General features: G+C 45.9%; 1 protein-coding gene across 5 annotated transcripts in view; it reads left to right on the forward strand.

The window, feature by feature from the left end:
• Window positions 1-23,426, forward strand: part of ssx2ipa (synovial sarcoma, X breakpoint 2 interacting protein a) — a 70,619-nt gene that overhangs the window by 21,173 nt on the left and 26,020 nt on the right. For 3 of the 5 annotated variants that reach the window (XM_072510332.1, XM_072510333.1, XM_072510329.1), the window contains exons 2-4: window positions 9,024-9,111; window positions 19,417-19,568; window positions 23,035-23,235. In XM_072510332.1, the coding sequence (XP_072366433.1) occupies window positions 9,063-9,111; window positions 19,417-19,568; window positions 23,035-23,235 (402 nt within the window). In that variant the 5' untranslated portion in view covers window positions 9,024-9,062. The other 2 variants (XM_072510330.1, XM_072510331.1) reach the window with 2 other exon arrangements.

The following is a 23,426-nucleotide window of genomic DNA, read 5'->3' on the forward strand; positions in this document are numbered from 1 at the left end:
GACTCATCATTAAAATAGTCTTTTAAAAATAACCTCCATTTTCAAGGAGAATTGTGCATATATAGCAGGGCTGTGGGGAAAGAGCAGGGAAGTGGGACTAATTGTGTGGGTGTCTCAAAACTGGTACAGTCGGCCAAGAGGCGTGCAGGATTCTGTGCTCTTGAGTATTAAATATTAGCATTTCTGTATTTCCGAACCTCTGTAATCTCTCGCCCTCCAACCCTCTCAGATGTCCACATGCTGTCGTCTCGAATATCCCAGAATTTCATCACTATTGGTTGTCATACCTTCAGCTCCTAGGCCCTAAGCTTTGGAATTCTCCTACTACACCTTGCTTTCCTCTCGCCCCGAAACCCCTTGAAGCCTACATATTTAGCTTTTGGTCATTTTGTCCTAATTTTCCCTCCTGTGGCTTGGTGTCATATTTTGTTTCATCACATCTCCGTTAATTTATTTGGGCTGTTTTTATTATGAAGTTACTGTGAAAAGCCCCTAGTCGCCACATTCCGGCGCCTGTTCGGGGAGGCTGTTACGGGAATCGAACCGTGCTGCTGGCCTGCCTTGGTCAATGCAAGTTCTACTGTGTTGGCATTTGAAACAAAATTTTGGCTTTTAAGAACAGTCTTCTCCTGCTTGGGCAGTCCCTGTAGATTGAATATGACTTTCTTCCCACTCCAGTTTGTTGGGTTTTGAGATAGATAGATAGATAGAATTTACAGTGCAGAAGGAGGCCATTCGGCCCATCGAGTCTGCACCGGCCCTTGGAAAGAGCACCCGACTTAAGCCCACACCTCCACCCTATCCCCATAACCCAGTAACCCCACCTAACCTTTTAGGGCAATTTATCATGGCCAATCCACCTAACCTGCACGTCTTTGGACTGTGGGAGGAAACCGAAGCATACTGAGGAAACCCACGCAGACACGTGGGGGAGAACGTGCAGACTCCGCACAGACAGTGACCCAAGCAGGGAATTGTACCTGGGACCCTGGAGCTGTGAAGCAACAGTGCTAACCACTGTGCTACCGTAACGCCCATGTGCTACTGAGCCACCAGATGGCTGATGAATGTGAGGTCTGTAGGTATTGCCATATGCGGGACAGGTAGTGATTGACTGGTTGATGTGGTGTGTTCTCTGGAAGCTTTTACCCACTCGCCTCATCTAGACTTTGCTTCTGCGTATTCCCAACTTCGTCTGTGTCCAATGCCTTTCTGAATCAATGAGCTTTATCCACTTTGGTCAACACAAGCCAGGGACTTCACGAGTCGATGGGGATGTTTGACCGAGTGTTTCTGGTGTCCAACTGGGAGTCTCCAGTGCAACCGAGTTCAGAATGGAGCACTTCAAGAGTCTGGTATCAGGCATGCAAACGACCCCACTCAATGGAGCTGGTAGTGAGTGACCAGTGCCTCCATGCTAGGCAAGTTGGCTTGGGAGTGGACTTGGCTCTTGGCACCTGGTTTGGAGGATCCGGCAAAGGTATCGCTGGTGGTATTTCTCTTGTGCTTTTAGGATGCCTGTTGTAGGTTGTCCAAACTCTGAAACGTATTGGAGGATGGGGATCACTGCTGCACAGAAAACCAAGATGTTAGTCTCTGGTTTGAGATCCTGGTCCTCAAATATTATTTTCCTCACACAAACACAGAAAATGCTGGAAAATCTCAGCAGGTTGGACAGAATCTGTGGAGAGAAAACAAAGCTAATGTTTATAGTCTGGATGACTCTTCATCCGAACTAAAGAGAACTGGAACCCCTCCTGTTTTGAATCACCCAGGATTACTGGTATCTCCAGGACATACAATGTTCTTCGGATTCCTGTTCTCTCCACATCCTGAGATCCACATTCTGTGCCATGCGCTGCCAGATGCATACACTCTTATCTCCCGCACCACCGACTCACCCTATTTCAAAGCTGTCCCTGTCCCCAGTTTTGTTTCATTCTTCGTTTCATCTGACACCTTAACAAGAAACCTTTTTCTCTTCCAACGACACATTGTCACCAATGCCCTCTGACTCTTCCCTTCTCTTGGATCCCATCTCTTCTAACCCATGCCCATGCCATGTATTCACCCTCTGACCTACCTTTTCTGAGGATGAAGGTGCTGAACTCTGCTTCATGCCCCTACGCCTCATTCCCCAAGCACCCACCTCAGTGAATTTCTGGCTCGCTGCAATGCTGATTTCCTCCCCTACCGCCGTCTTCATCTCCGTGCTCATTTTTTCGGGCATGAGTCCTCCCCACCCCCATTCTACAAATCTTTTCACCCACTTCCAGTATTCTCCCTCCACATGGATCCTTCCCTCTGCCTGCTTACTTGCTCTTCATTGTACAATGTTGGTGTGACGTTGACCATCTCAATTTCTCTGCTCCTCTCACCCACTTTAGCCTGTCTCCTTCTGCACTCCGCTCTCGGGTCCAACCCTGACTTTGTCATCAAACCCATTGACAGGGGTGGGACTGTTGTTGTCTGGTGTACTGACTATCTCACAGAGGCGGAGCGTTGACTCTCAGACACATCCTCCTACCTCCCCCTGGACCATGATCCCATCACCAAGCATCAAACCATTGTTTCCAGGACTGTCACTGACCTCATCTCCTCTGGAGATCGTTCATCCTCAGTCTCCCAACTCTAAATGGCCCTCTTCTACCTCCTCACAGAATCCACAACTGGATTTTCCTACTAGGCCCATCATGTCAGACTGTTCCTGCCCCACTGAACCCATTTCTTCCAATCTTGACTCCATCTTCTCTCCCCTTGTCCAGTCCCTTTCCAACTACATGCCCTATGTCATATCAACAACATCCAGTTCCCTGCCCTAGCCACTTCTTCCTTACCAGGATGGACTGAGAGCTCCCCTCTTCTTCCTTGAACATAGATCTGAACAATCCCCATCCACCACAACTCTCCGTCTGGCTGAACTTGTCCTTCCTCACTGAACAATTTCTCCTTTAACATGTTTCACTTCTTTAAAACAAAAGCTGTGACAAATGGGTCCCAGTTTTGCACCTCTCTTTATCTGGTATGTGGCGCATTTCTTGTTCCAGTCCTACTCTGGCCCCCTCACACGTCTTTTATCGGTACATCGACAACTGTTTCGGTGTCACTTCATGGAAAAAATTTATCAATTTCACTTCCAATTTCCATCCCTCTATCACCTTCACATGGTCCATCTCTGGGAACACTTCCCTTCCTTCATCTCTCTCACTCCCAGTTCTGGGGGTAAACTGTCCACTTGTAACCATTACAAGTCCACTGATTACCACAGTTACCTCAACTACAGCTCTTCACACCCCATATCCTGTAAGGACTCCCCATTCTTTCAGTTTCTTCGCATCTGTTCCGATGCAGCACGGTAGCATTGTGGATAGCACAATTGCTTCACAGCTCCAGGGTCCCAGGTACGATTCCGGCTTGGGTCACTGTCTGTGCGGAGTCTGCACATCCTCCCCATGTGTGCATGGGTTTCCTCCGGGTGCTCCGGTTTCCTCCCACAGTCCAAAGATGTGCAGGTTGGGTGGCTTGACCATGCTAAATTACCTTTTGTGTCCAAAATTGCCCTTGGTGTTGGGTGGGGTTACTGGGTTATGGGGATAGGGTGGAGGTGTTGACCTTGGGTAGGGTGCTCTTTCCAAGAGCCGGTGCAGACTTGATGGGCTGAATGGCCTCCTCCTGCACTGTAAATTCTATGATACCACTTACCAATGGTGCTGCTCGCATGTCTTCCTTAATTGTGGTTTCCCACCCACTTGTGGTTGACAGGGCTCTCAACTGTGACCGCCCATCTACAGCACCTCTTTTCTCACCCCTTCCTCTCCCTCCTAGAACCAGGATAGAGTCCACCCTGCCCCCCTGTCCTCCCCTTTCACCCCAGCAGCCTCCGCATTCAAAGAAACGCCCTCCACCAGTTCCGGCAACTCCAGCATGCTGTCACCACCAAACACATTTAAGGAAAAACTAGATTTTTAATTAGGAACGGATTGATGGGTTATGGAAAACGGGCAGGCAAGTGGAGTTAAGGCTTAGAGGAGATCAGCCATGATTGTATTGAATGGCGGAGCAGGCTTGAGGGGTTGAATTGCCTACACCTGCTCCTAGTTATGTTTTTCCCCTCTGCCCCACACCCCGCAACTGCAGTATAAATCTCATCCTATTTCCAGTTCTCTCCAGCTCTGACTAAATCATCCAGACTCCACGTTAGCTCTGCTCTGTCTCCAAATGCTGTCGGACCTGCTGAAACTTTCTGTTTTTGTTTCCGATTCCCGCATCTTCAGTAATTTACTTTTTTTGCCTCAGACAGCCAAAGGCTGAGCTGGCACATGAGCGGGACTGAGACGCTCCATATCCTGTACTGTCATAGCACTATCTTCAATATGAGTTCTTTTCAAGTAGAATAAAGTAATTTAAAACTTCAACTGATGTAACAAAACAATATAGACCCTCGTAATCCGTTGTGCCTGTTGTCCTGGAAGAAAATTTAAACCAATGGAAAATTATAGTTTACCAGGGTCAAATGAAATACTATGATATGTGCATCTATTCTGGACAGCTTCACTCGTATTGTGGGTTTTGGAGATGAGATGAGCAAAATATTATGTCGAATGGGGCATGAGATGACGTCTTTTACAGGCGTAATCTAGTTCAGTTTTCCACGTCTGATCTGTTTTTCAGATCCATTTGTGTTTCTCGTTGTTAAAAATGGGTAAATGAATTAAAGAAAAGAAAAACATTGAATAAACATTAAAAACGCATCTCCCCTCCCACACTCCAAAGGCCGCCTAATTTCTTGGAATGTTATCAATGTAGGTCACAGGTCTTTGATTCAAACATAGTCCACCTTCTTGCAACAGAACCCTGTAAAAGCAATACGCAACTTAATGTATACAGCTAATGCTGGGATTAATATAAGTAAATAGCTTTGGAAAACTCTATAATACAATTTATGTACTTGTGGGTCATAACAATTCTTTTTGGAATGGGTGAAAGTAAAGTACGATTCTGTATTTGCGCTTTGACCTGTGAATTTGAAGCCACTCCTACCGGCTTGTTCCAGGCAGTTGTGTTCTTGCATTGATAGACCGGCCATCTGTGCAGAGGATTACTAAACCAAAGACGTATGTCGATGCGGTAAGCAGATTTCAAGCATTTATGTCAGAGCTTCGTTATTCAAATTGAAAATTTAGCTGCAGTGTATAGTTTTAGCAATGGAGCAACAGTGAAACCAGTGCCTGCAGAGGAATTTTACAGTATGTATTTTCTTTCTTTTGCTAATATATCACATCTCGTGTAGAAGAGTTTTGAGTACGGGTTGGAAATGTTGTCGAGGCTGGATCATTGCAATGCAAGTGTTATAATTTTTGAGAAGCTGCTCTGATTGCTACTGGATACCGAGTGGTATTGCTGAGTTTAAAATTCTTTTGGACAATTCCTACCAATAAGCTCAAAAGTACTAAGTGTGGAATGTTCTTATTGACCCTGATTGGTTTAAGAAACTCCTGTATTTGTCAGATATATTTCACTTGTGTAATTGAGCAGCCAGTAAAAGAGACTATCTAAAATGCTTGCACAAATGCAAGGACAAAGGTTAATCCAACAGACTTGGAGAGCTATAAAAAGAAACAGAAGGACACAAGAAAAGTAATGGCGAAAAAAAATCTTTCAATGGATATGAAGGCTTACAGCAGAAGTTTATAAATATTGGTGAATATAATAAATGGGAAGTGAACCGAGAGGGATTACAATGGGTTATATGAAAATAGACAAGTTAAAAGACTACCTTGTATACGGTCTCACAGTTGAGGAAGCCAAAATGCCAGAGTACAAGAGACTCCAAAATAAATCAAGGAGAAACTTGATAATTTTTTTTGTTTTTATAAAAAAAAAAATGAAGAAAATAATGGGACTTCAAGGACAAATTTCCAGGACTTGATCGTTTTAACCCCAAGGTATTGAGATGAATGGGTTAGGCACTGGGGGGGGGGGGGGGGGCGGGGGGGGGGGGGGAGAAACGGTAGCACAGTGGTTAGCATTGTTGCTTCATAGCGCCAGGGTTTGCTTCCCAGCTTGGGTCACGGTCTCTGTGGAGTCTGCACGTTCTTCCCTTGTCTGCATGGGTTTCCTCCAGGCGCTCCGATTTCCTCCCACAGGCCCTGAAAGATGTGCTATTAGGTGAATTGGACATTCTGAATTCTCCCTCTGTGTACCCGAACAGGTGCCGGAATGTGACGACTAGGAGATTTTCCATGTGACACTAATAAAGATTATTATTAAGGCAATTGTAGGTGCTTTTAAGTAATTTTTCAAAGCTCTCTAGTTTCTAGATTTTGTAAGTAAGAAAATTGCATTTGTCAGTCCATAATTTAAGAGGGGAGGGAAGTAATGTGTACTCCTGCCAAATTTCAGTTAGTTCTTCACAATTGTTTTGTGATTAGAGTGCATAGTCATATCTAACTAATCTGATTGAATTTTTGTGGAGGCCTTGAGGAGGCTGCAAGCATGGTGACTAGGACGATGCTTGTGGATGCTGTCTCGGTGGACTTCCATAATTAATTGGTTAAGGTTCTGGGCAATAGATTATTTTCAATTCGGAGGTAACTTTGCAATATTGGTCAATAATTGATTGTAGGAAACAGCAAGTCAGGATAGAGTTAATTTCTTGCTTGGTGAGGTGTGTCAAGTGTTCGGAGGCCTCCAATTTTCATCTGCATTATTGACTTTGATTAAAGTTGAGATTAATAAAGTGAGGTGAAATAAACTGAAGGGTGCAGGAACTTGTGCCCCAGAACTAGCTGTGCTCTTGGCAAGCTGTTCCAGTACAGATACTACACCAGTGTGGAAAATTCTAGTGATATGCCCTGTGGCGCGCTAGCATCCAATATTGCCAATTATTGCCCTTCGTTTACTCAGTCAGTAAAGTGATGGAAGATGTGGTTGACACCACTATCAGGCAGTACTTGCTCAACAGCAGGTTGCTCACAGATACTCTCTAAGGCTGCCCTTCACATCAGGACAACATTTGATTGAGTGAACCCGAGCAATATTGGGGAGGGGTGGAACTGCCCATAATTTGGAGCCATGACTAGCGCAAAGAAAGATGGTTGTGCTTGTTAGAGGTCAATCATCTCAGCTCCAGTATATCGCTGAAGGAGTTCCTCCGGGTATGGGCAATGATCTTCAGCAATGATCTTCCCACCAACATGTTTGCTGATTATTGCAAACTGCTTAGTTTCATTTGTAACTCCTAAGATATTGATGCAGTCTCTGCCCACATTCAGCAAGACATGATAACCTCCATCAAGAGAATCAAGCCATCTCTTGACATTCAATGGCATTGACATTACTGAATTCCTTACTACCAACATCCTTGCGGGAGGGGGTGGACATAAGCAACCAATAACTATTTAAAAGAAATTGAGCTAATTAATTGCAAATTATACACATAACTGGAGCAATACAACACTGTAACACAAAAGCAGGTCAGAGGTTGGAAATCCTGTGGAAAGTAACTCTCCAGACTCCCAAAGCCTAACCACCATCTTTAGGAAGAGAAAGGCCTCGGGAGCTCGCAAGGGAGGCACTCTTGCTCAATGAGCCCATGCAATTAAATCTGCTGGACCTCTATGATGTGTGTCTCCCTCTGGCAGGTGTAAAATGCTGACAACGGCAGAATGAGCCATAGTGGCCATCAAATAGCCACTAACAAGAGAGGCAGTGACGTAGTGGTATTGTTACTAGGGTATGCTCTGGGGTCCCAGGGTAGAATCCCACCACGGCAGATGGTGAAATTTGAATTCAATAAAAATCTGGAATTAAGAGTCTAATGATGACCATGAAACCATTGTCATTTAAAAACCCATCTGGTTCACTAATGTCCCTCAGGGAAGAAAATCTGCCGTCCTTACCCGGCCTGGCCTACATGTGGCTCCAGACCCACACAGCAATGCCATTGACTCTTAACTGCCCCCTCTGAAATGGCCTAGCAAGCCATACCGTTCAAGGGCAAATAGGGATGGGTGACAAGTGCTGACCCAGCCAGCGATGCCCACATAGAAACATAAGAAACATAGAATTTACAGTGCAGAAGGAGGCCATTCGGCCCATCGAGTCTGCACGGGCTCTTGGAAGGAGCACCCTACCCAAGCCCACACCTCCACCCTATCCCCATAACCCAGTAACCCCACCCAACACTAAGGGCAATTCTGGACACTAAGGGCAATTTAGCAAGGCCAATCCACCTAACCTGCACATCTTTGGACTGTGGGAGGAAACCCACACACACACTCGGAGAACGTGCAGACTCCGCACAGACAGCGACCCAAGCCGGGAATCGAACCTGGGTCCCTGGAGCTGTGAAGCATTTGTGCTAACCACTATGCTACCGTGCTGCCCTAAACATCCCAAGAACAAATGAGGAAAAAACACGTAAGCACTTTAATAGAACTAAGGGTGAATGGGCTGCCCTAGTCTGGTCAAATTTCACCCAGGTCAGGGGTGACTAGGCATAAAGAAAGCCACTCGCTGGAATTTACGAACCCTCCTGCCACCTTCAAATCTGTCAATGGGGAGCTTAAAATCCAGCCCTCCAAGAACTTGTGGATTGGAAGAAGGTCTTGTACAACAGCACCTGACCCAAAGTGTTTATAATCCTCAAGGGCTTGGCTTGTCTTCTTCCAAGAAAACTGCTCATTTCCATCCCCACCCCAAATCAATGAAACTGAAAATTACAAACCCTGATTTTCTGTGACTAAATAATGAGGACAACACCCACCTTCTTGCTTTGCCACTCCCAAAAAGTACCTAAGATGCTTTATGCAAACCCCTCAAACTATAGTGCCATGACTACTGTATTTATTTGGCAATCATTCCTGCTTCAAAAAAAGTCAATATGTGTCCCAAAGTCGATGAGTTTAATTTTGATAATGACATTGCGTCATTGGTGTAATTATTATTAAAAAAAAAAGACATTAATTTTAAGATGTTGCTTTCATTGTGACATTTAAATCATTGAGTTGCTTGTGTTACAGCTGAAGTGGTTGTGCAGTTAATCAGACTGCGTACTTGCTATGGGAGATTGGAGAGCTGTAATCATGCCAGAACAAGAGCCATCGCCAGGTACGCAAGTGTTAAATTGGTTACCAAAATGGCACAAAGCAATAGTGTTTTGTGGTTTGACTATTCTCAATGCCGGTGTACTTTTGGTTTTTTTTGTTTGAAGATGGATATGCCTTACGTTTCTTGTGACTTGTGTACTTCCAGTAAATCACTGCTGTTAATACCACCGATTTCACACGATATGGAAAGACAACTAAATATCTGCGATGTATTGTGTTTTGAAACTTGTGTGCATCTAACTATTAATCTACCTTATCATTTTTCATAATGAAAAACTTTTATTGACAAAGTGAAGTAAAAGACAGTGGAGATGGTGTGAGTCGTTTTCATACAGCTGTCTGCCTCCTCGCACCTTCTTGTATGTCTTTTCACCCCCCCCCCCTACAAACATACACACCATTCCAATTGACTGGTGGGGGGGGGGATTATTTGATCAGCTGAACTGCTTCCTGTTCCAATGTCCACTTCCCTGTGATGAAGTCAACTGAAATGCTGTGATGAATTTGACGTCATGGGATGTGTGTTGCACTTTGCATCCGCGAGAGGACAAAAAACGTTCTCTATTACACTCGCACATGTTTGATGCAACTTCAGGTAGGACAAGTCCGTACCAGAGGAGTTATTAACTACCAAAATTCCACCTCATTTATGTTGATCTCTACTTGAGTATATGGGCAGGTTCATTGTGCTTGGCTCTATTATAAAGGTGTTTGACATGCATGCAGATGCTTTAAGAAAATGTCTCCTCCCCTCATGAAGACAGCTTGGGAGTCAGACTGCCTTACCACATAGTATCCCTATATGGAAGGAGGCCATTCAGTCTGTTGAGTCTGCACCGACCCCCTCTCTTCAGAAACCAGTCCAATATTTTTCGAGCCTGCTTAAGTTAAACGCTTCAGTGGAATTCCATGATTACGTGTTCCACGGGTTATCCGTCGGGTTTTTAAAATTAAGTTAGATTCAATTACGTTTTATGAAACTGCTCAAAATTAAGTTTTTCCTCAATTTTAGTATTGACTGAGTTTTTAGAGATATATATACCGTAAATGTAATTATGGCTGATGTGTTCCTTTTGATGAAAAATGAAGCTTGTTCAAATAAACAAATACCTACGAAAATTCCTAGTGTTACAATGACTTCAGTGAAGGCCTTGGCAAATATGCAGGAAAGAGTTACAAGGATGGTTCCACAGATGAGTGGCTTCAATTGTGTGGCTAGATTGGAGAAGCCGGTGTAGCCACCTGGGTTGGCCACTTCCCGACTTAGTTTCCTGTGTATTAGAACGTGCAGAAACCCAGACAGCACTGAAACTAGCAACCATCTGCATATTAATGAGCGATCCCCGGGAACAATTGGAAACATTTAAGGTAAACAAGGCCAAGCCAGACTCGGCGCCAGCAGGAGCCAAGACAAAGGAAGGCCAACGGACACTTGGGAACCACCCAGCGATCAGGGAACCGCTCCAGTATTGGAGAAATTGATCCAAGTGATCGGAACGCAGTCCGATCACTTGGAACCAGATACAGGGTCCGCCCCAAAAGGGCGCAAAGCCCCTGGGGACTATAAAGTAGAGTCCCCAAGTTCAATTTGTCCTTCTTGGCAGGGTCACTCAGCAGCTCGAAACAACCCTTGACAGTGACCTGCCTAGCCACTACATCAACCAAGTAAGTCTCCAGTCAACGCACGCTACGAGATAGGTGCTCCTAGCCACCAGTCTATACCAGCTTTGAATCCTGCAGACTCCGAATCGAACGAAAGGCCATTTGTTCCCCTGACCTGGTGGGCCAGTTCCAAAGCTAAGTATAGGCCAATAGTGTTAGAGATGTCTCTGTCTAGTAAGTAGAGTTTTATGCATGAGTAGTGATTGACTGTGTATAATAAATGTGTTTTAATTTGAATCTTACTAACTGGTGTATTGAGTTATTGATCAGCACTTGAACTTGAACCTCGTGGTGGTATCATAAAGATACCTGGCGACTCTAGAGCAAAGGTTTTAAAATCAGAGTAAATTGAGTAAAGACACAACGAGCAACATTTAAGAGCCAACCAAAAGTTAGCAACATTTACTGGCGACTCCGCCGGGACCCGACTTAGAAGTGGCCAAACCACTCCGGGAGAACCCAAAATTTGAGTTGAGAATCCAATTGGGAATAGAAACAATCACAAGTGTTCAAGCAGTTCTGATCAATCCTCATAATTCGCAAGCGTGTTAATGCATGCGTAACTAACAGGGCTATAAGGTTAAACTGATAAATTTTTGTTGCGAAAAACTGTCGGGAGTTTGTATTCCGGAAAATAGCGAACGCCGTACCCGTGTTTACAGCAGCGCCTTAGTACCCCTCGTTCCAAATTTTAAAAGAGAGCATTCAGATAGGAAAAATGGCAATGAAGGCAACGTCTCATGAACCCTCAAGAATTTGTGGTCGCAGCGACCAGCAATAGAGTAGGACAGTGTCCCGTTTGGGAAGAAGAGATCAGAAAATATCTCTAAGGGAAAGGATGGCCCCTTTGGAGTGAATTCTGTGATAATGAGGAAACAGGACCCGGGAGTATAGGACATACTTGGTGGGAGAACCTGTCCGAGATCCACAAGAAGAGCTTGGGGAAAAGCTTGCAAGCCGATGGCAATCGTGTCCTGTCTGGCACAATTGCGAGGCACAGAGGAGGTCGTTCGGACGCTCCGCAAAGAGATAGAAGAGAGACATCAAATGAGCAAGGTCAATGTTAGTGAGATCGAGAGAGAGAATATAGAATTAAGAAGGAAGTTGGCAGCAAAGGATGGAGAGGTGGATGATGCCAAGCGGGCACACCAGTCTTGTCTAGCGCATCTGAGCAGCTTCCAAACCCAATATGATAAGGCCTATCAGGACACGCAACGTGCAGTCCTGGTAAGAGAAGAGACAGAGAAACAGGTAGAGGCATTGCAAAGGCAGTGCAGCGATCTAAAAGCAGCATTAAGAGCACTCAATGCTGCCACCACGGAGCACAGACAAAGCTCAGTGGATCATGCAAAATGCCGGAAGCAGATTGCAGAACTGCAGTCTTTGCTTTCAGTGTAAAATGGGTTTCAAAGCACCTTTAGATCCCAATTAGATGAAGAAGACGGCCCTGATTGGCAAGAACTAGACTAAACCGCGCATAGATATGTACAGGGATGTTGTGCGCAAGGAAAGCCCCGAAGGAGAAAAGCACCCCAACCCCCCACAGCGCAGATAGATCAGGCAACCATGAATCCAGGTAACTACCCACCGCACCGTCATATCGAAGGAGACGCGGAATTCCTTTTACACCACCCCCTTAACCGTGACCCAATTACGGGACGCATGTCAAAAGATCGCACCGTTCCTCCCCACCTCAGACCCCCACCACTTCTTTGCTAGAGTGCAGCAGCAGGCGTCCATGTACGGCCTGGATGAGCGTGAGCAAGTGAAGCTCACAGTTTTAAGCTTAGACCCTTCTGTTGTAGCAACCCTTCCCGACCCACAGAATGGAGAAGGAGGCACCTTGCAGAGATGCACGCGGCGATCCTAGATGCGATCGGTTATGACAGAGGTGACCCAGTAGAAGGCCTGAATAAGTGCAGGCAGAAGAAAACAGAACACCCCACAGTGTTTGCTGGACGCCTGTGGATCCATTTTACAGCCGTTTTCGGAAACTTAGACCGTGCCCATTTGTCCCCAGACAACATGGCCAAATGGACCCGCACCCTTATCTCCCATGCCACAGAGGCGGGACAAAAAGCTTGTACCAATTATGACCCCTCGGAAGAAGCGCACAACGAAAAGTGGGTTTTTAAAAGGTTGTCCCGTGCCTGGGAGCAATCTGCCAAAACAAACCCGCGATTAGAAAACCCGAAGAACAGCAGGCAGAGGCAGATATCCAAGCAGTTAAAGCGCACCAGAACCCCGCCTGGGTGAACAAAGGCATGAACTGCCCCCCACAGAAAGCACAGGAGTGTTACAACTGTGGACAATTAGGTCACTTTGCACGAGAGTGCAATGCCACAGAGAGCCCAGCAGGCAGGCACTCGGAATGGAAACAGGACAAAGCCCATACATAATGTAAGCACCCGTTCAGACCAGACAGACATGAACGGAACTGACTGACTGTGTTCGGGCTTCCCCACCTGGGTCTGCGACACCCTTTGGGATAGGTCCGGCCGACCAGTCGTTGCAGCGAAAATACGGGGTCAGCCCATCAAATTTCTCTGGGACACAGGAGGGTCCCGCACCACAATTAATTCCTCCGTGTTCCAAAAAGACACGTGGCCCACTACAGCCACAATCCCCCTCAGCGGCTTCACAGGCCACTCACAACAGGGACACATCACAGCCCCTGTACCCATTCAAATTGGCAACAATACAACAAAACACCCCATAGTTTTGGTCGATCTGGACCACACAGCAGACCACATTTTGGGCATCGATTTCATGAACTCCCACAACCTTTCATTTGACCCAGTAAATCAATGTGTCTGGAAAATGACAAAGTCAGCAAAAGCCCCCGCAAAGCTCATAGTAGGTGAGCATGCTAATAAGATTAGCGCAGTTGGCGATTTTTGGTTTGACCCGACCACGATTAGCGCAGACAGACTGGTTAGGGCAGTTCTCCAGAAGAACAGGACCGCATTTGCAAGTCATAAACATGACTGTGGCAGGATAGTTGGTTCGGTTCAAATAAAAGGACCTGACCCTAGACCCCAGAAGCAATATGGATTTCCCCAAGAGGCAGAGGGAGAAATCTCAAAGGTTATCGATAGCTTATTAGAACAAGGCGTACTTAGATCAGTAGCCTCTACTAATAATGCCCCGATTTGGACAGTGAGAAAGCCCGATGGATCATGGCGACTGACCATCGATTACCGGGAACTCAACAAAGTCACCCCCGCAGCAGCCCCCACGGTCCCGAGACCATGCTCAAACAGGGACTCGACTCACGATATTTTACGGTTTTTGGACATCAGTAACGGATTCTGGTCCATTCCATTGGCAAAAGCGTGCCAGTACAAATTTGCCTTCACTTTTAAAGGTCAGCAGTACACGTGGACATGCCTTCCACAAGGATTCCACAACTCCCCCTCCATTTTCCTCCGACACCTGGCCAATGGTTTACTAAAATTTTCTCGCCCCGAATGTCTGGTCCAGTATGTAGACGACCTATTACTGCAGACCGACACCAAGGCAGAGCACATCGCGCTTCTGTCCGAACTTCTGGAACTCCTACAGCAAATTGGATGTAAAATGAACCCCAAGAAGGCCCAAATTCTGGAAAACAAGGTGGTATATTTGGGAACGATTATCACGCACGGTAAACGCGAGATCGAGCATAAAAGAATTGACTCGATTGTCAAATTGCCCTTTCCCCAGAACGTTTCAGCCCTCCGGTCGTTTTTAGGACTGGTTAGCTACTGCCGAAACCATATTGACGGTTTCACCACCAAAGCAGCACCCCTCTCGGAACTCCTAAAGAAAGGAGCCCCTTGGGAATGGCTTCTGCGGCACATCGATGCTGTGGATGCCTTAAAGCGCGCACTCATTGGAGCCCCCGCACTACAGGTTCCAGACCCACTTTCCCCCTATGCTATAGAGATAGCGAGCACAGATCGTACCCTTTCAGCCGTGCTCCTCCAGGAACGGCACGAACAGTTAAGACCCGTGGTTTACGCCTCCAGAGTTTTAGATCCTGTGGAGCAGGGATTTTCTGCCTGTGAAAGGCACCTGCTCGCAGTTTTCTGGGCAGTTCAATACTTTTCATGTATCACCGGACTAAACCCCATCACAATCTTCACGGAACACACCCCCACCCAACTTTTACTAGACGGACGACTTAAGGACGGTACAGTAAGCCAGATGGACCCTTCTTTTGCAGGGATGGGACATCACTGTTAAAAGGACCAAGACCCACACTTTCCTAGCCGACAACCTTCAGTACCCAGGAACCCCCCATGAATGTGAAATCATCTCACCACACCACAACACAGGCCCCTTTATCACGAAAACACCCCCCAAAAAGATAGATAGTTCGCCCCAGAGCCCCCAGCACCTTTGAGAATATATGTGGATGGTTCTTCCACTGTATTAAACGGGAAGCGCATTACAGGATGTGCCATCTATGTTGAGAACGCGCAGGGACCCGCCCTAGAAGAAATCTCCTTAAAACTGCCAGGACACTTAGGCGCGCAGGCGGCAGAACTAGCAGCCATTGCATACATTGTTGATCACCCAGATTCCTTCCCCAGCCCAGCAGACATATACTCGGACAGCCTCTGTCTGTAACAGCCTCACCGAATTCCTACCCCTGTGGAAAGCAAGAGGATTTGTTTCCGCAGACGGAAAACCCCTCCGTTCAGCCCCATTGCTCCGGCACATTTTGGACAAAGCACAGGACACGACTATTTGGCATCATGACCATTCGTACAGGCTCGTCCGAAACGACGAGATGGACTCTTAAGTCACACCATGCAGCTTTAGCAACCCTCATCAATTCAAGAGTATGGCATCCGGGAGAAGATGACGACTTTGAGTCTGACTCCCAAAACGAGAACCCCTTTGCAACCCTGTTCGCAACTGAACTGAGGTGTCCAGATGATGTTTTAAAAGGAACCGCTTGGGAGAAACGGTGTCCTTTCTGATGGAACCTACAGCATGTTTGTTCAATATTTGTTCATTAATGGTCTCGTTAAATATGGTGTGTAAACTCAAAAGTTTTCACGACCCCACGTCACCACCCCCTTTGACGGCCAATGGCTGTTAGAAGATCTGGTTTGTCCCAGACAATAGTTCAGAGGAACTAGTCTGTCGACAGAAAATTGGTAAAGGTCCAAGTTTGTCCCAGACAATAGTTCAGAGGAACTAGTCTGTCGGCAGACAACAATCATAACTACTCTCCTGATTCGAAGGTAATCACGAGAGGCAGCCCCCACAACGACCACATTCTTACCCGTTCTTGCCGGTTGCTCAGGCAGTGGAGAAACTGCATTGGTCTCCGCCCTGCCTGAGGACCCCCCTCTGGTCAGCTGCGCTCGGGTAGAGCACATACGGCATTGATCACTGTCCTACCCGGGGATTCCATCCAAATCTTCTCGCCGCGGCCCATACGCACCCCATTTTGGCTCGATTACGTTCAAAATTCTTTTGTTTGGTTTTAGCAACCCTTAGGATTGCTTCCCTTTGCTATTTACATCCTCAAACACTGGGATGGTAAATCTCACAGGCTGCGAGACGGCTCGCAGTACGGCAGTGTTCTCTTGGATGTCTAGTCCAAATATTTGGTTTAAAAAAAGAAATGAGGGAGTCACACATGGTGACCAATTATAAAGGGAAATTGGCACTAAAGGACAGACTTGCTGAAGTACAAGATAGTAACAGAAACTATGCTTGATCCACAGAATTCCAGAAGCACCAGGAAGAGAGAAGAGCTGAAAAGGAAGAGAAGAAAGAAGAGAACAATGAAGACATCATACGTGTTTTTTGTTATCATTGTAATTTGTATTTGGTTACGCACGAATGCGAACCCCCTGACCCCAAACCCCCCGGCCGTCAATGATTCACTTCCCCATAGCACCCAGAGCCCAGTGACGCGTAACAACACACCATCATGGTGTGATAGGTTTATAACATGGTACTCCCTTTCATACGTAATTGAATCCCTTTTTAGCATTGGCGATATTCTGCGGCATCGTGCAGACTATCTGCATGAGAAAATGGAGAAGGAGAGGCCACCGCTCTCGCACCCCGGTATACAGGATAAGATCCCCTATCTTCGGTTTTCACCAGGCCCCCGAACCCCTTGATCTACAAAAAAGGACATCTGTTCGGCGTCATTTGTGAATAAAGACAACTGAAAGATTGTACAACTCTGAGCTTGACCGCCAAGCCAGAGGGAAATGTGAATGCTGCTATTATTTTTGTATTGTTAGGAGGTTAGTATGATTGGATAGTGTAGTTTTATGGAAGATAGTTAGAGGTACCGTTTTTTTATATGTTGTACTGCATGTTCCTATTGTGACATAGCCCCACTTAGAATTGTCAGTTAAAACATTTCTTACATAGTTATAGTCCGTGTAGAGGCCATGGAAGAGTGCTCGCTGGGTCAGGGAGTGAAGGCGACGCAGTTATGTGATCCTTCATGCTTCACGTTAGGGATCACAAGGAGGGAGTGTAGCCACCTGGGTTGGCCACTTCCCGACTTAAAACGGAGATCCGCAAAGAATGCAGGGAAATTCAGTCAAGCCAGGAAAAACAAGCAGGTGCAAAGTTTCCTGTGGATTAGACTTTGCAGAAACCCAGACAGCACTGAAACTAGCAACCATTTGCATATTAATGAGCGATCCCCGGGAACAATTGGAAACATTTAAGTAAACAAGGCCAAGCCAGACTCCTCGGCGCCAGCAGGAGCCAAGACAAAGGAAGGCCAACGGACACTTGGGAATCTCCCAGCGATCAGGGAACAGCTCCAGTATTGGAGAAATTGATCCAAGTGATCGGAACGCAGTCCGATCACTTGGAACCAGATACAGGGTCCGCCCCAAAAGGGCGCAAAGCCCCTGGGGACTATAAAGTAGAGTCCCCAAGTTCAATTCGTCCTTCTTGGCAGGGTCACTCAGCAGCTCGAAACAACTCTTGACAGTGATCTGCCTAGCTGCCGCATCAACCAAGTAAGTCTCCAGGCAACGCACGCTACGAGATAGGTGCTCCTAGCTACCGGTCTATACCAGCTTTGAATCCTGCAGACTCAGAATCGAATGAAAGGCCATTTGTTCCCCTGACCTGGTGGGCCAGTTCCAAAGCTAAGTACAGGCCTATAGTGTTAGAGATAGTCCAGTAAGTAGAGTTTTATGCATGAGTAGTGATTGACTGTGTGTAATAAATGTGTTTTAATTTGAATCTTACTAACTGGTGTATTGAGTTATTGATCAGCACTTGAATTTGAACCTTTGTGGCGGTATAAAGATACCTGGCGACTCTAGAGCAAAGGTTATAAAAACAGAGCAAATTAAGTAAAGACACAACGAGCAACATTTAAGAGCCAACCAAAAGTTAGCAACACCGGAACTGTTTGTTCAAGGGCCGAGTGTATAAAGGAGATTTGGTGGAAGTATTCACAATCACAAAGGGTCTAGACCAAGAAGTTGGAAAGAATTGTTGAGAAACTCTATCAAATGCTGCCTTCGTGTCAAGGGCAGTCACTGTTTCCTCCCCTCTGGAGTCGAGCATTTTGTCCATGTTTGAACCAAGGTTGTAATGAGGTCAGGAGCTGGGTGGCTCTGGCGGAACCCAAACTGAGTGCTAGTGATCGAAAGTGTCACTCGATGGTGCTGCTGCTGACCCCTTCACTTTACTGATGATTAAAAGTGAATTGATGGGGCGGTAATTGGCCAGGTTGGATTTGCCCTGCTCTTCATGTGCAGGACATATCTTGGCAACCTTTCACCTTGCTGGGTAGCTGCAGGTGTTGCAACTGTTACTGGAACAGCTTGGTGAGGGGCGCAGCAAACTCGAGGGTGAAAATCTTTCGGAATGACTGCTGAAATGCTGTCAGGGCCCTCAGCCTTCAGTCACTGCTTCATGTCATGTTCAGTGAATCGAATTGGCTGAAGACTGGCATCTTTGATGCTTAGGATCTCTGGAGGAGTCTTATTGCGAATGCTTCAACCTCATCATTTGCATGTTCCTCTTGTAGTTCTTTCCCATATTTTATCATAGAATCATAGTATTTACGAGAAGGAGACCATTCGGCCCATCGAGTCTGCAATGGCCGTTCGAAAGAGTACCCCATTGAAACCCACACTTCCAACCTATCCCCATAATCCAGTAATCCCACCTAACCTTTTGGACACTAAGGACAATTTAGCATGGCCAATCCATCTAACCTGCACATCTTTGGACTGGAGAAGGAAACCGGAGCACCCGGAGGAAACCCACGCAGACACTGGGAGTGACCCAAGCCGGGAATCGAACCTGGGACCCTGGTGCTGTGAAGCCATAGTGCTAACCACTGTGCTACCATGCTGATCTCATCAATATGTCAATTTTATCATTGTCAGTGATAAATATCATCTCTTTTTGAATGCTTGAACAATGTAGTCTGGTTCAGAGTAGGTAAGCTTGGATGAGACATGTGATAAATGTTCAAGCTGCCATTTACTCTTTGCAGCATCTTAGATAGTTAATTCCTGGAAGCGTTCTAATTTAAGAACTTGACTTAAAACAATGGATATTTTTAGATGGTATTAATTTGTTTTAAAATTAGTCACTTTTGAGTGTCAGTTAACTCTTTTTAATTTTCTGCTTCCTTTTCTGACAGACAGCAAAGAATTTAACTATCGTTACACATCCAGATCACACATGTCTCCCCACAACAGCTTCATTGAAACACTGCCTTTATTTACCAGTCATAATTTAAGTTTGTTTTGCACAAAGGAGAATGTAGAACAGTGCATAGCATACCTCAATCAGGCAAGTTATTTTTAACATGATTACGTTTGATTTTGTGATACGTAATTCCATTAAAGAATGTGCCAGATGTTGGATTTTTTTTCTAGTTTGTGGTGTGGTTGCAATCACTTTTGGTCCTGAAGCAGTTTTTCACCTCTGCATAAAATGAAAATATTGAAACATCTGCTTTGCCTTTTTCACTTTTTCTGTGGAGGGTTATTTTTAAATCAGTTGTGATTTTGTTTTGCCAGAGGTTGCAGGGAATAATTTGTCTTCAATCACTACGTAATGCTAGTATGCATCCTAGCAAAAATTATAATGCAAATCATCACTGGGTTGGCTGACTGAGTAAAGGATGTGCTTTTGCCAACAGTATGAAAAGGCTTCATTAACAGGACTGACTGCCTGCCTCACAAGGCAGCATATGAAAAGTACTTTAATTGGCGGTCACAAACTGCTTGTATTGTGTGCTGTCTGTCTTTTAGGAGTACTTACAAAGTAAAGAGACATCACTAACTGCAAAGGGCTTTCAATTTTAAACAGAATCGTTCAACGGATGCAGGAAAAGACTACATTTCTTCCCCTTGAGGTGACCTGCCTTCTTGAATATAGCTGTTCCAGCCAGCTGGCTGCTAGGATGGTGGTTTGGTGGCAGCATGTGAGCAGTCTGTTACACTTTGAGCCTGCAGAAAGCCAGCAATGGCTGTGAATCCCATCGCCCTCTCCACCTGGCTGTCCATTTCTGCCCTGAATCTTGTGGATTCTTGTACTGTGAATTTGTCACTTCCTTGATGCAGCAGTGAGTGGCTCCTTGGTGTCACTTGAGGAGAACCAGCCACATGCTTTGGGGCCACTGCTGTTTGTCATTTTTATAAATGACCTGGAGGAGGGTGTAGAAGGATGGGTGAGTAAATTTGCAGATGACACTAAAGTCGGTGGAGTTGTGGACAGTGCGGAAGGATGTTACAAGTTACAGAGGGACAGAGATAAGCTGCAGCGCTGGGCTGAGAGGTGGCAAATGGAGTTTAATGCAGAAAAGTGTGAGGTGATTCATTTTGGAAGGAATAACAGGAAGACCGAGTACTGGGCTAATGGTAAGATTCTTGGCAGTGTGGATGAGCAGAGAGATCTCGGTGTCCATGTACATAGATCCCTGAAAGTTGCCACCCAGGTTGAGAGGGTTGGTAAGAAGGCGTATGGTGTGTTAGCTTTTATTGATAGAGGGATTGAGTTTCGGAGCCATGAGGTCATGTTGCAGCTGTACAAAACTCTGGTGTGGCCGCATTTGGAGTATCGAGTGCAATTCTGGTCGCCGCATAATAGGAAGGATGTGGAAGCATTGGAAAGAGTGCAGAGGAGATTTACCAGAATGTTGCCTGGTATGGAGGGAAGATCTTATGAGGAAAGGCTGAGGGACTTGAGGCTGTTTTTGTTAGAGAGAAGAAGGTTAAGAGGTGACTTAATTGAGGCATACAAGATGATCAGAGGATTGGATAGGGTGGACAGTGAGAGCCTTTTTCCTCGGATGGTGATGTCTAGCACGAGGGGACATACCTATAAATTGAGGGGAGATAGATATAGGACAGATGTCAGAGGTAGGTTCTTTACTCGGAGAGTAGTAGGGGCGTGGAATGCCCTGCCTGCAACAGTAGTGGACTCGCCAACACTAAGGGCATTCAAATGGTCATTGGATAGACATATGGACGATAAGGGAATAGTGTAGATGGGCTTTAGAGTGGTTTCACAGGTCGGCGCAACATCGAGGGCCGAAGGGCCTGTACTGCGCTGTTATGTTCTATGTATGTTCTATAAGAGTTGAGAGTTGCAGTAACCTTGAATACCACTGAGATAGGGTGCCACGATGTTCCCATGGACACAGGCCACCTGGCATTATGGCACATAGTTTTGCGATGGTTTCCTAGGAGAGGTGTAGTCTCTTCAGGCACTGTCTCTCCAATATTTGTAGGTGAATCATCCTAGTCCCATAAAGTCTTGGATGCACCAGGGGCCTGCATCTGTCTTGCTGCCTGGCCTCGTGACACTCTGCTCCCTCTTGTTCCTGTGCAGCGCTGATCTGCCTCCAGTGTTCGAGGATGCTGGATTGCAGGAAGAATGATTCCTGTCTTTCCAGGCAGCCTCGAGACAGTGCCCTCCCCTTGGACTCCGATATGTAATGCCATTTGTTCCTCTGTCCCAAGGCTATGTGCTGCCTTTTTAATTTTTGGAGCCAACAGTTTATGCGCAGTCGCTTTTTACCACAGACTCAGGCCCAAGAGTGTCAGATTATCAAAGTCTAATACTGGGGAAAACCTCCCAAACCCATACTGCTTCCCGTGACTCACGCTTCTAAAAGTCAAAAGAGCTCTGAGTTGGGTAAACAACATTTAAGTTGCCAATGTTCAATGGTTGGATATTTGAAGGCACAGTGAGAGGCCAGAATTTAATGTGGATGGCTGCATTAAATCCTGGAAAACTGCATTGCATGCAGGTAGTTTAATTTGGGTTTTTGAACGTTTCGGGTTCGTGCCAACAACAGACCAGCTTCTTGCTTACTTCTCTCCCGCCACAGACCTAATTAGGAACTGTTTCCCCACCACTGGAGCTCTGGCGCGTGTCTTCCCACCCACCATCTTGCCTGTTTCAGCAGGCTCCACAATCACCCCATTATCACGGAGACAGAATTGTACCTGGTGATTTTTCTTTCACTTTCCAATAAGGGAGCCTGAGGCAGAGAATTTCTGGGAGGTTTGAGAACGCATTGAGGTGTGTTGAAATGTGAAAATAAAGTCTCTGATTCTAAATCAGAACAGTTATCTCTGAGATGAGCAAGAGGTTTTTTTTTTAGTTGCTTTTTCTCCAATAGCTCATTACTATAGGCTAGCGTGCAACTGCTTTGAAGTTGAGAATTTTTGTGGAGGTTGGTGCATTTTGTAGACTTTTCTGGAATATGATTAATTTTACTTAACTCTACATTTTCTGTTTAACTTGACCTGTAATGTTCCTTTCCTGTCGTAGAGGTATATGGAGCTGGACCTTGCACTCCCCCATTGGTAGCTGGTGGTGGGAGAAGGAGAATCCAGAGGGTGGTCTTCCTGCTGCCGACCTGACTTCGGACTGGCCACAACCTGTCCTTGGGACCTGCTGAGACCCTGAAGTGCAAAATCTCACCTGCCCCCACGATCATTTACCTGTGGCGGAGGAGGCACATGCCATTCGGGAAGCCTGGCGTCTTTAGCTACATAGGCTGATGCGACCTCCTTTTAATGGACTCCTTCAACCCCGAGGATGCACCTGCCCTTTCACGGTCATCTTCTCACCTTTGAAGCAATTAACGCTTCTGGGGCAGTAGTTTGGTGCCCCCAACCCCCTCACTTTTAAGCCAGGATGCTGGGGACCATGGCGCACTGTAAAATCCAGCCCATAGTCTTAAAATGTACTCCCTTCCTAAATTTACTGCACAGATTTTAATATCTTTTCAATATTTTAGGAACTCGCGACACTGGGTTTTCCATCCTTTTACACTGAAGAGGCTCCGAGAGAGCTGAACCTGGAGACCATTCTAAATTGCATGTATGATCTGCTACAACTTCATCGCAAAGGCCTTCGTATGCTAGAAGATATGGAAACGCAAAATCTGAAATCCAGTAGTAATATGGACCATTTATACCACAGCCAAGTTAAACTAAAGGTAAAGAGCAAAACTCAAGTAACTTACCTTGACCTTTGTTTTTATGCTGCGACAGTCATTTTATAGGTGGCAGGAAAATAAATGAGTTAAACTAAAATGCTTGCTCGAGTATACTCCTTGTTGAGACAACTTGCAGCATCCTTTCATATGTTAGTCACATTGTGTGCCTTTTTAAATTTAGGCACTCTATC

Source organism: Scyliorhinus torazame, chromosome 7 (genome assembly GCF_047496885.1).
Source record: "Scyliorhinus torazame isolate Kashiwa2021f chromosome 7, sScyTor2.1, whole genome shotgun sequence".
In the NCBI taxonomy this organism is placed as follows: domain Eukaryota; kingdom Metazoa; phylum Chordata; class Chondrichthyes; order Carcharhiniformes; family Scyliorhinidae; genus Scyliorhinus; species Scyliorhinus torazame.